Raw genomic sequence first — 12,403 nt, 5'->3', positions numbered from 1 at the left:
GTGCTAGAACATTCCCTCAACAAGGGCATCTGATAACTGGGCCCTTTAAGTGCTCCAAGCTCGCTGCCCACACTGCTGACCATCTCTTCTCCCACAAAGTGATTCCCGGACCTCCCGCCTTATGACACCACGAGGGGCAGAAAGGCAGAATTGGTCAGCGTTTTTGCTTTGCTGGTCTCTCCTTCTCATACCCAGCTTCTGTGTGCCCACTTCCACCTCCTGCCCTGCCCAGCTAGCATTACTGCAGGACTCTGTGCAAAGATCCTTTCTAAAAAAATTCTATAAACACTTAAAGAAATACAGATTGTTAGAAAAATGCTCATTCTCCAAAGCTCAGAAAAACTGGGTGGAAAACTGCCCCCGTTTTTGAAATTGTCATTTCTTGGGCTGACCTCATGTTGCAGCAAGACTCAGACATGAGGTCATTCCTTTGGTGTTAACATACACTGCATCACCCACACAATCCCACTGCTTACCAGACGCCTCGGAGGGTGACTGGGGAGCCCAGAGGCACCAGTGGAAACTTCTGAAGGCATTTTCAAATTTTTTCATTTTTACACCCAGAGTGTGTTGCCCCTACCCCACAGAGTACACTGTTGCAGAAGGAGACAGAAGATTACAGGAACGGTGAGCTGAAGACCCACCGAACAACGGAACACAGATGAAGAACTAACTAACCCAGACCCAGGAGACCAGGGAAAGCGGCCCGTGGGCACTGTCCAAGGATCTCAGCTTTAAAGGGGCTTTAAAATCATCAACCTCCTTCTTTCCGAAGCTGAACTCCTGCAAGATTCCCAGCAGCCACGGAGAGCAAACACTGCACCCTGAGGCTGCTGGTGGGTCTTTGGGCAGGACTGACTGTTAGAAAGCCCCCTTGTAGAGTGAATCCACAACTGTCTTCCTGTAGCTTCAACTTCCCCATCTTAGGACCATCTTTTCTGGCCACAGAACAGTCCTTTGGCACTTGGGGTCGCCGATATACCACCTGTATGTCTGGTGAAGAGTTAAGGCTGAGGTTATTAGCACGTTTATCAAAATTCTGTTCCGACGTGTATGTTTCATATCAGATGAAATTCATACCAAATTGATGGGGCTTGGCAGTAGAGAAGCCTCCTGTTGGCTAAATCCTGTGGACAACCGTGCACTTTCTTTCATAAACTCTCCCTTTCCAAAGCTCTTTGCCTTCTGAGTCTGCCAGAAGAAAGCTTCCAACAGATCCTAACCCACCTGTAGCATCTGCTACACTTCCTGTTTAGTTGGGAAGGGTGTGTAGGTAACAGCGGGTAAAGGTGGGTTAGGGGGTGCCAGAGTGACCCCAAGAATAAGAGGAGCTTAACGTGTAAATATTCAAAAACGTAAATCTAGAGTTGACTGTAGGAACTTTAAAGCATCACTCAAGACAATACCAGCCAGGGTGTCCATCTATTTATAGTTTGGGGCAAAGTAGTTTCTGGAAAGTGGTTCTCATGGGAAGAGTGTGACTCGCCTCTGGCAGACCCCACGGGACTGCAGCTCCCTACTTTTTCTCCATTCCTTGTTTTCCTTCCCTTGTCACGGCAGGACTGGGTCAGTCCCCTCGCAGGGTCTCTGGGAGCCAGTGCGACCTTGGCAACTTGACACCCGGACGGGCTGCTCCTATAGCATCCGCCCAGCATAAACCGACAGCCCGGGACCCTATCTCCTTTCCCTGGGTTGGCTCCGTGGGAACCAGTCTTCATCCTGAGTGGCTGGGCAGAATTCTCTCCCAGCTCTGGGGACTTGGGCTGCAGCCTCTGGGGGTGTTTTGCTGCCCAGAAAGGGAAAGGACCAGGCACTTACTTTCCCTGAGGTAGCTGAGGTGTGACAATAGTACTTCCGTGTTGTAGAGGGAGGTGGCTCGGAGGAAATCCTCCTTGTTCAGTTTACACAGTTCCTTGCCGTCCATGTTCTGGAAGAAAGATGTGTCGATCTCCATCAAGCCGTACTCCTTTATCGCCCACTCCAGCCACTGCCTCACGTGCTCCTGCGTCCACAGCGTGGGGTCTGCAGGGGAGATGGGCTGTTAGCAAGGCTGCAGGACGCAGGGCTCCACCCCTTTTCTGTCCCTGCCTCTCTCCTCTGTCTTTTCCTCTCTCCCTCTCTCCCCGTCTCCACCTCTCTCCCCTCCCTTCCTCTTCCCCTCCTTCCCCCTCCTCAATCCCCCCTCCCCCCAGTGAGAAAGTGGTTCCCTCCCAGATGGTCCTCCCAGAATGCCCATCCGGCCCCATCACATCTGGCGCTGCCTGAACCACTTAGCGCTCTGGAAAGATTCTTAGACGCCTCACTACGCATCCGGACAGGACATTCTCTTTAAAGCCTTTGGAGGGCGACCGAAACCTCTGCCTGAGAAATGGTGGCATCAAAATGAAAACAAACACAGTTTCCAACACCCAGGAACCAATGTCTCCGGAAAGGGCCACCATCTGTATCTTAAGAACATCAGTGATTTCACAGAAGAACAGTGATCTCTCCGATGGCTGCAGAAAAGATGTGCGTGGACACTTGGACCACAATTCCATGTATGCAGTTGGAAAACCCAGGGGTGTTAGTCTTAATAACTTAACCCCAATCTGGGTTTTCTCCCTTTGGAGACAGCTGTGTTGAAACTTCTTTAAAATCATCCTGACACAGTTTTTAGGATATTTAAATCCCCAAAGATGGGAAATGGGGAATTCCCTGGTGGTCCGGTGGTTAAGAGTCTGCCTTCCAATGCAGGGGTCACGGGTTCAATCCCTGGTCGTGGAACTAAGATCCCACATGCTGCGGGGCAGCAAAGCCCTCGTGCAGCAATGAAGACCCAGCGCAGCAAAAAAAAAAAGAGATGGGAAATGGTGTTGGAGAGAGAACACATTTTAGTTCTCAAGTGAACATACAAAATGTAAGGACTGAGCGTGTAAGGTCTCCACTTGGGACCCTCAGACTTCTCCCCGGCCAGGTGTGTGTATATGGGAAGCACGTGTACTTTGAGTGCTGCTGATGCGTTCTAGCAGGTTCCATGGTAGGTAGAGCCCTTATATCTTATCAGGTATCACCATGTCCTTCCTTGGCCCCCAACTATTAGAGTCCAATATGCAGTTAAATATGCTTATCACAGAAGAAAGCTACATGGGTCTCACCCTCATGGAAGATCATCCACACGAAACACTAGGGCAGGAAAGCACGGAATTAAGCAGCAGATTTTTCTTGTGGCAGTTCGAGAACTCGTGGGCAGAAGGGGTCACTGTGAATTTGGAGTCATGGAAGGCTTCCTGGAGGAGGGGAGATTTGATGGTCCCCAACTTCTACTGGGCCTGTTTTATTGGACTGCTCATTTGGTAGGAATGTCTGTGCTACCTCTCAACCACCTCACCTCTCATTCTAAGGGTCTGTGAAGGCTCTTGGCAAAAATGGGAGCAGGTCTGAATGATTAGGAGGGGTTGTGGGGAAAGAAACAAGGTTTATACCAACCACCCAGAGCCCGGTAACTCATAACAGTCCAGATTTTGAACGCCTCCTAGGTGCCCGCTGCTCCACGTGTGCTATTTTTCACTCATCAAGAAAAGCCTGCAGAGTGGGTTTTCTCTTCGTTTTGCAGTTGGGAAGTGGCGTCTTGAAAGCTTAAGTCCCCAGCTCAACCTTCAGTCCCAGTCTGAGCTGGAATTCCACTCAAAATCCTCCCAGGACTGCACTTAGTTGAGGGTCCTCCACCCCAAGTCTCCTCTCCTCTCCCCTCTCACCATCCTGCCTTAGCTCCCCCGGGAGGTGCTCTGACATCACCCCAAAAAGCGGAGCTACTCAGGGCTTCATTGTACAAGTCTGTATCTCTCTCTCTCTCTGTCTCTCAGATAAATTTCTTGCTTTGTCTTACTCTTTTGCTTTCCAGGAACAATCAGGCACGGACCATTGGTAAATGGAAATAATTTTGCCCCATTTCAGAATTCTAAAGAAAAGTGTCCTGGGGGAACTTGGATTACGTAGCGTATTATCTTTTTTTTTCATCAGCTTGCCTCTGCCTCTCCTAATTCCTCACTTTGAGTATCCAAGGCCTCAAATACAATTTTACACTGTAGATTTTATTTAGTTTATCATTTCCTCCCTTGCTTTGGGCTCTGTCACAGTATTATTTCTCTTCCTTTACAGCACACTGAATTATAAATCTTCCACTGTGGAGCATGCTAAACTCTTCCAAATATATTTCCTGGATGATTTAGTCCTAGTTTCTTCCCATCTGAACTTGGAAATGGTGATGAACTAGGGACCTCGTTTATACTTGTCTTAAAATCCCACCATAAATTCAATTGGTTGTTCCACTAATGTTTTATTGCCTTGATTTGTGGACTTGCCCAAATGAGACTTTCTGTTATGTCCAGGAGGCTGACCAACATGTGCGAGGATAATGCTTAAAGATCCAGCCAGAGGTAAAACAATGAAGTGAATCCCTAGGTAGTGGGTTCATGACACGAAGTGCTTTGAAAACCCTTTGATAGGAATTTATGCTATTTTCATTATTACTGCTGTGGTTACTTTGGCCCCCTAAGACTGCCATCTTGATACTCCTTTTGAAAGTATTTCAACACCACTTCAGAGTTGAAGGGTCAACCAAACAGTCTGGTCATTTCCCCCCCACCCCTTCCCTACCCCCGCCCAAAAGTGACTATGGAAATGAAATGGTGTCAACATTTGGTTCAGAGACAACCTCTGGCCTCCTAATTCTTCTGTCCTCAAGATTTCCTCCCCATGCTGGCCGCTGTTTAGAGGAGTAGTGTGGAGGTGGGAGGGTGGGGTTTGATTCCAAGTCAGCAAAGGCCTGGAGAGGTTTGGCTCCAATGGGGTGAGTCCAGAAGTTTCCCTCCAGGCCAGCTTTAGCTCAGCTTCATTTCTGCCTTCTTTCTATAATAAAGGAGAAGCCACCGTTTTCTTGCCTCTCACAAATGCACCTGAGCTACACATGCCTAGCTGGTGTTCCCGGGGAGGGGAGATCGGACGTTACAAGATAGAAGTAGCGTCACAGGGATGAGGCCATCTGCACAGCGCCTGGCACCGAGAGGCACTCAGTACACAGAGCTATTCTTCCCCTTCCTCTGTGAGGTCATGTGCTTGTGGAGAAAGGAAATAAACATGCTTTCTGAGCGGTTTTCAAGTCCTGCAGGGCACAGAAAAGTTCCCACTGGTCCACCCCTCTCCTGTCTCACCTGTTCCCACACCTCCCGCACCTGCCACCTTGAGTTTGGCCCAGAATACAAGCATGTGGCTGTGTTCCTAGGAGACGGTGACACACAGCTTCCCATGGAAAAGAAATACAAAGAACCTAGGACGGAGCGGCCCATTACAAAACCACACCTTCTAGACTGAGCCGCAGATTCCTTTGGATCACCTCAAAGAGACGTCTAATCCCTGGCTCTCAGACCCAACTGCATTTTACACTTTTCCAAATGGAAGGGGTTGGCCTTCTGGGTAAACTGATTTGGGTAAGTCATTCACTTTACTTCAGATTTGTACACGCTGGCTCCTTCTACCTGGCATGGACTCTACACATGGTAGTTTTTCCTCCCTTTTCAACCAGGCAGCTGAGTTCACCAGCCGAGGCGGAGTGTCCAGCCAACGCACGGAAGGCTTGAACAATGATTTTATTTTCTGTAACCAAAAGCACCAATACCTAGGAAAAATCGCCTATTTTTACCTCATGACATAACTCGCTGCACACATGTTCAGGCTCTCCTTTTGTTAAATATAGTTATTTCTGTTTTGAGGCTGGAAGAGTTGCCTGTAATTTTGGAAAGGTAAGACCCTGCAGATGCCAGGAAGTGCGTGCCTGATGGACGGGACAGACCTCTGTAGCCACTCTTCTCCTTAAAGGCAAGGGTGGGCACATCTGGGTGTCCCCAGGATTCCTTCTGGGTTCAGAAGGCCTTGCCTCTCCTCTCTTTGCAGGCCTCGTCCTGTGGAACCAGGCACCAAGGGTAGACTCTGTGATGTGACCTGTTTGAGGGCAGGGCTTCCAGAATCTGCGCTTCAGGGCTCTGGTGACATTTGGGAAACTGTCTTGGAGGGCAGCCAGGGAAGAAAGTGGGAGGTGCAGCTTTCCCAAGTAAGCATTTCTGTAGAGAACAGGGTACCAGGTGAAGGTGTCGGTGCCCACTGGGACGACTAGCCCAGAAGACCGAGGACGCGGGTGGCAGCCAGCGAACTGGTTCCCAAAGTACCTGCGGGGACGATGACCCTCCTCTCGTTGGTGGTCATGTTGGGGGGAGGGGGGCCGTTCTTCTCGTCCATGTAGCTGTTGTAGCTCATGGCGTTGGACTCGCCTCCGCCCACTAGCTTGCCGCACTTGCTAACACTGCAGTCCACCGGAGACTCCCTGGAGTAACAAAAGACAAAACCCAGAGGAAGTCATCAGTGTCACTGCCACCGCTGCCACCGGCACATCCGTGGAGCCGCTGCCCAGCCCCATTTGGTGGAATGACGAGGACGAGGACGCTGCTGACGCTGCTTTATTTCTATCCACGTGGCCACCAGAGTTTTCTCCAAATCCCAGCCCAATCCTATAATTACGGTACTTAAACACTTTCTGGCAGCCCCTCGCTGCCCTCAGACTGGAGTCTGGGCCTCTGAGTTCGGCGCTGCGCCCGCCCCCCACCACCCGCTCTGCCTGCAGCTGACACTTTTAGCCTTGTCGCCAGGCGACCGATGGTCCCGAGGCGCGTGCACTAGACCTCGCTCCCAGACAGGCCTTTCCCCGCGCCCAGAGCACCCTGTTTCTGCCATGGCTCTAGGACTTGTCACATCATGTGATGCTTAGCCTGGCAGGTGCCCTTCCCCTGGCTGGATTGGGAGGTTCCTGATGGTGCCATGACTTTTTTTTTTTAGTTTTTTTTTATTGTGGTAAAAGTCTCATAAAACATACTATTTTACCCATATTCAACTGTACAGTTCAGTGGCACTAAGTACATTCACATGGCTGTGCAGCTCTCACCATCATCCATGTCCCGAATTCTTCACCTTCCCAAACTGAAACCCTGCCCCCAGCAAACACTGCCTCCCCATTCCCCTGCCCCGCCCCCCATCCCCCGGCCCCTGGCAGCCACCAGTGTACTTTCTGACTTTATGAATTTGACTATTCTAGGCACCCCGTATAAGTGGGTTTTAGGCAAATACACCTTTTTAAACCCTCTCTATAGTGCCTTACACAGGGGGTGAGCCATCACTGCTTTTGGAGTGAATTATTTCTGTTGCATGCATATAATTTTAACGTGTTTCACATACAATGTTCTATTTGAACTTCCCAATCACCCACCAGGATAGGCATGGCAAGGGTTAATATCTCCTTTCTACGGTTAAGGAAACCAGAGAAGTACACGGCCAGGTTAGCCCCGATACTTTGCAGTGTGGGGGCAAAGGGTTTCAGCTCAGCGACGAGCATCTGTCTGGTGACTGAGCTGACATCTCACTTGTGGCCACCTGGTGCCCACAGCAGCCTGGCAGAACACTCTGCCTATCCCGAGCCCAGGACCATGGAACTGCCCCCATCAGGCACGCCCAGGCAGCGCCATCCTACCCTGCCCTCACTTCCGCTCAGCCCCTCCGGCAGCAGCAGGACTGAGGGAGATGACTAGAGGCCGAGGAAAGGCTGCAGCCCTGTCTGGAGCAGGGAGCATCAGTTCTGGCAACCTGGGAGACAGCCAGTCCTCGCAAGAGCTCCAAGCCAGGCTTTCAGACCCAGGAGTTCAGATAAGGTTCAGATTACAGCCGGCCAACTCCGGGCCGCAGAACCTCGCAGGGCTTTCCAGAGGCCTGGCCGCTGCCCTCCCTCACTCTGCTGTGGGCAGGAACAGACCATCCCGAGGCCTTAAGGACCAGGGTTGTGCCAGATCGACCCGCCCGTCCTGCAAAGGCCGAAGCCCCGCGGGCAGAAGAGCAGTCACTGAGCCAGGAGAAGGGAGTGACAGCCTGGGAGGGCGGGGACTCGGCAGGGTGGGGGAGGCCAGAGCACATTCAATAAAGAAAATTAAATGAATTTGTTTCTTAATCTGAAAGGAAAAAAGTATTGAAGATCACTTATCATAGCTGGGAGATAAATGCCCCACTGAGATATTAGAAGTCAGACGGTAATTTTTTCCTGATGTCTTACAGAGGGGAACATGGGCTGAAAATGAAAATAAGATGTATAACTTACACATGTTAGAATTTAAGGTTTTACTATTCGCCTACTGTTTTTCCAGGCAGAGAACCAAGAACCAGCCGTCAGAGCCCCAGATTGTTAAAGGTTTAATGTCCCCATAGCAGTCTGAGAGGAGGCAGTAAGTAGCACATCGGGGCTTTGCACCAGAGTTTGGCCCTTTGGCTTCTGCTGGAGAAGGACTTGGCCTGAGATGAAGCAGTCCCAGAAAGACCCTGGTGCTGCGTCCGAGCGGAGTTCTTGCGGAGCTGGCGGGGTCTCCTTCACCCTCCTCAAGGCTAACCGCAAGTGGGCGCATGCGCACACAGGCGCATACGCTACCCATGCACGCACACGCACACATGCAGGCACATGCAGGCACATGCACGCATGCACGCACATGCAGGCACATGCACACATGCATGCATGCACATACACGTACACACACCACCACGGCCTGGCAGCCTTTCCCAGCATATTTGTGCATGGTGAAACAACCCAAGTGCAGCAGAAGTTTGGAGGATTAAGTTGGCCTTTAACCAAGAGAGCAACGTTTTCATTGGCTGGGGACGCAGTGCAGAGGGTGAGGTTGCCAGAGCACACACTTCCCTTGGCGGGGGCCAGAGAACTTTCTGCGAGGGGGCGGTGTTGGGTGGGGGCGGGCATGGCGGAAGGGGATTTGCCCTCCGCGGGCTGCGCCCCACTTTGGGAACATCGGGGAGACAAGTTGTGAAAATTCTTTTCCACGTCAGCTGGGCCTCTGGGGATTTCTGTGCCCAAAACGGACCCCTTGCCATGCAGTGATGAAAAGTCAGACCTCAGAAAGCATCACAGTGAAATGACCCCTTATGCCATAGGTGCCTGGGGCAGGGCCAGTCCCTGGGGCCAGGAGGAGAGAAAAATAAATTTGGAAAGAGGAATTGTTTGGTAAAAGCTGCCTAGTATGTCACCTGGTAAGGAGTCTGAGCACTGCGGTGAGAGCAGCACCTGCTTGGGGGGCGGGGGGGGGCAGGGGGGGCGTGTCCAGGCCAGATCCCCGGGGAGGCCATCTGAACAGGGTCAGGCCCGGGTTCTCCTGCTAGGGTGACCACGGGGGCCGGCCAGTAATGGGAACCTTCTCGTTTCCTATCGCAAAGAAGCGGCTATATTTCAGGGTCCAACCCTTCCCCCGCCCCGTGTTCGCACCTGCTCCCCAGCGGGGCAAGGTGATCTGCTTGCCCTCTCGCCTGTCTGGCTGCTTCTCCTCCGGGAACAAGGCCCTGTCCTTGGTCCCAGACCCTAAGATCTGCAAAGGGGCGCCCTAAGGGAGAAGCCCTGGCCACCACCCTGGACTCCGCCCTTGCGCAAGCTAGCCCTCCTCCAACCTTTGGGAGAGAAGGAGGGAAAGCCATGCCCTCACCACCCACCTGCCGCGCTCCCCTCCACGCTGGGGCTCTCGGCTCTGTGACTCTTCAGGCAGCACAGGCCTCACTCGGGGCCTCCCCAGCTACTGCGAGGCGGTGGGGTGGGGGGGTTAGTGGGGTACAGGTGAAGCACAGCATAAAGGCTGCTCTTTAATGAGGCAGCTGGCGCCCGTGAAAAGGCCCGATGAAAACAAGGGGGGGCACGCGTGGAGGGAGAGAGGTTTTGCCATTCAGCTTGCGCATACTGCTGCTGATTTGTATTGAGACCTGTACTTACAGCTAGCATGGGGTCAGGGCCCACAGGCAGCTGAGAGCACTGGGACAGGTGACAGGAGGGCCTGGAGCTGCCACAATAGAGCGGGGAGGAGGTGGTGGCTCTGAGAGTGTAACTCAGAGCATCTCCCGCTCAGCCGTGGCTCAGAAAGCCACACAGCGGAGGCCACAGCAAAGGCGTTGTGGACCCTCAATCTTGTCCTTTCTTTTCACCTCTGGACATAGACTCTTTACTCCTCTGGTTTTATTTGTGTGTGTTCAGGGAACATTGCTTTAAAAAGGCTACTACTGGTTTCCAGAAGTGCCTTGCAAACTGTCAAGTGATTTAAAACAAGATGAGAAATCTTGAGTATTTGGATAAAAGGAGATTTCAAAGACTTTGCCCAAAGATAACCTCTTCAGACTATGCAAACATCTTCTCTACCTTCCATTTCAACTCAGAGCCACTTAATTCAGGGTATGTCATCCAGACCCACAGATCTGCAGCCCAGGTTTACTGTCAATGGATACGCAATATCCACACAGCTAATGTGAGGTCCCAAGGGCTACTGGAGCCCTGTGGTTGCATTAGGACTATCAGGTGTGTCTTCCACATCATGTGTGTCTTCAACAACATGTGTACACTGTATGGAAATTAAGCAAATCTGTGCTGTCTTTAGGAGTTCCGTAGGAGCCATGCAGAGATGTGTGCATATGTCTTTTTTGTTTTTGAAAAGGAGATGCAATATGTTAAAAGCAAATTTCAAGACAAGAAATCACCTGTAGTAAAGCCATCACCCTAACTCATATGTAGTAGATGCTCATAGCTTCTCCAGAGCCCTGAGTACACCTCCCACCCAGCTTATGTGTGACATGCTTCGTATTGTGAGGTTCAGAATTTTACGAAGCATCTTGGAAGGGACTCTGCATTTGGAGGCAGAAGTGACAGGGTGTGTGAGGCTCGTCTTCCTGTTTGTAGAACTGAAGTCTGTAGCTGTCTAATAAGGGCATCCGGATCCTGCTGGCCAGTCTAGGGAGCGTCGGGGCAGACTAATGCTGAACTCTGGTCCAGCAGGTCAGGCAAGTGAGTCTTCGCATTTCCCCTCTATAAGTTGATATATATTTTTTCCTTCATGGGATGTTATCCCCCAAACCCGTGGTTGGGACAGGATGAAGCGGAGAGTTAATTGCAGACCACAGCTTAGATCGAGATGCTGAAGTCTACATCCAGCACAGAGCCTGTGTGCCACACTGAAGAGCAACTCATGCTAAGAGATTCAACCACAAGGGGAAGGTACAGAGAAAGAGAGCGAACCTTCCTCAACGCGGGCAAGCTTGAATTTCTGCGAGCTCCTCAGGCCTCCGTCTCTCCACCAGCCCCTGTGACTTGCCGGCGGCATAGGAAGCAAGAAGGGTCTTGTAGCTTTAGGTGCACAGAATACCTCCTCCAGTGACACATGTATCTGTGGGGTCTCTGATAAGTATCAACTAACTCAGAATCCCAAGTGAACAAAGAACATGGAGAGAATTCACAGTGAATCACGGGACGGTCCAAAACATTCTAGCCCAGCACTGTCCAATCGAAGGGGCCACATATATAATTTAAAATTTTCTAGTAGCCACATTTTTAAAATAAAAAAACAAGGTAAAATGAATTTTAATAATATATTAAAATGTATTAATATATTAATTCAATACAGCCCAAAGATGATCCTTTCAATAACATCAATATAAAAAATTAATGAGATATTTCACTTTTTTCTACACTAAGTCTTCTAAAGCCAGTAAGTTAAAATATATTTCAAGCACATGTCCATTTTGCATAGGCCATAGTTCAGGTGCTCCAGAGCAACATGTGACCAGTGGTTACTGCCTCGAAAAGCACAGAGTCAGTCTGTGAGCCAAAAGATCCCAAATTTTACACTCTGGTTTTTTCATCTGAAGTTAGGAATTATCTTTTGCATTAAAAGTACCATCATCAGTGTTCCTTGGAGGATAGAAGCACAGAGTGACAGGTGAGAGATTTAAATAGGCCGGCATCTGTTTCATCACGCTGTTTCTTTTTGAGTTTTCAGATAATAGGATCTGATGTGGTTCCATCTTAAGAAAAGACATTTTTCTGAAAATCCTTGCCCCCTGCTGCCCACCAGTCCAGTTTCCATGTGAGCACTTAGAGGATATTTATGAGGTGCCAGTGACGGCTGCGCCTAGCCTGCCTGGCTCTGAGAGCCCACTGGATCTTCTTTGTTTCCCAGGAGGGGTGAGACTACATCAGTTTCTGAACCTACTCTGGTCAAGACAGGCAGATCAAAAGCAGGGGCTGCTTTGTGTAACCAGAGCCAGGTAGATATCACGTCTGGTCCCTGGGGTCTTCACACAACTCGCCTCCAGCTGGCTTCTGGTGTGACCAGAGCCAGGGACGAGCTGGCAAGGGGGTTCTGAAAACTGATTTCCTTGGGGGACCCTCTTTGCCCAGGATTAGTATCTTGCAGTGCTTGAGGCTTCCCTGGCAGTAGGGGAGGGAGCAGTCAGCTCACAAATGCAGGCTCACCTGAGCACAGACACAGGCTGGTCTGAGGCGCTGCCCGCTCACTTG

At 50.7% G+C, this 12,403-nt stretch overlaps 1 protein-coding gene across 3 annotated transcripts in view; it reads right to left on the bottom strand.

The window, feature by feature from the left end:
- FLI1 (Fli-1 proto-oncogene, ETS transcription factor) overlaps nucleotides 1-12,403 on the bottom strand; it is a 123,394-nt gene that overhangs the window by 37,407 nt on the left and 73,584 nt on the right. For all 3 annotated transcript variants that reach the window (XM_082627384.1, XM_082627385.1, XM_082627383.1), the window contains 2 exons: nucleotides 6,201-6,355; nucleotides 1,819-2,022 (listed from right to left, as the gene is read on the bottom strand). In XM_082627384.1, the coding sequence (XP_082483510.1) occupies nucleotides 1,819-2,022; nucleotides 6,201-6,355 (359 nt within the window). The remainder of the gene's footprint in view (nucleotides 1-1,818; nucleotides 2,023-6,200; nucleotides 6,356-12,403) is intronic.

This window comes from Mesoplodon mirus (genome assembly GCF_964341445.2).
Source record: "Mesoplodon mirus genome assembly, chromosome: 7".
NCBI lineage: Eukaryota > Metazoa > Chordata > Mammalia > Artiodactyla > Ziphiidae > Mesoplodon > Mesoplodon mirus.
Note: the sequence above shows the minus strand (reverse complement) of the source record. Positions and strands in the feature narration are given on the sequence as shown.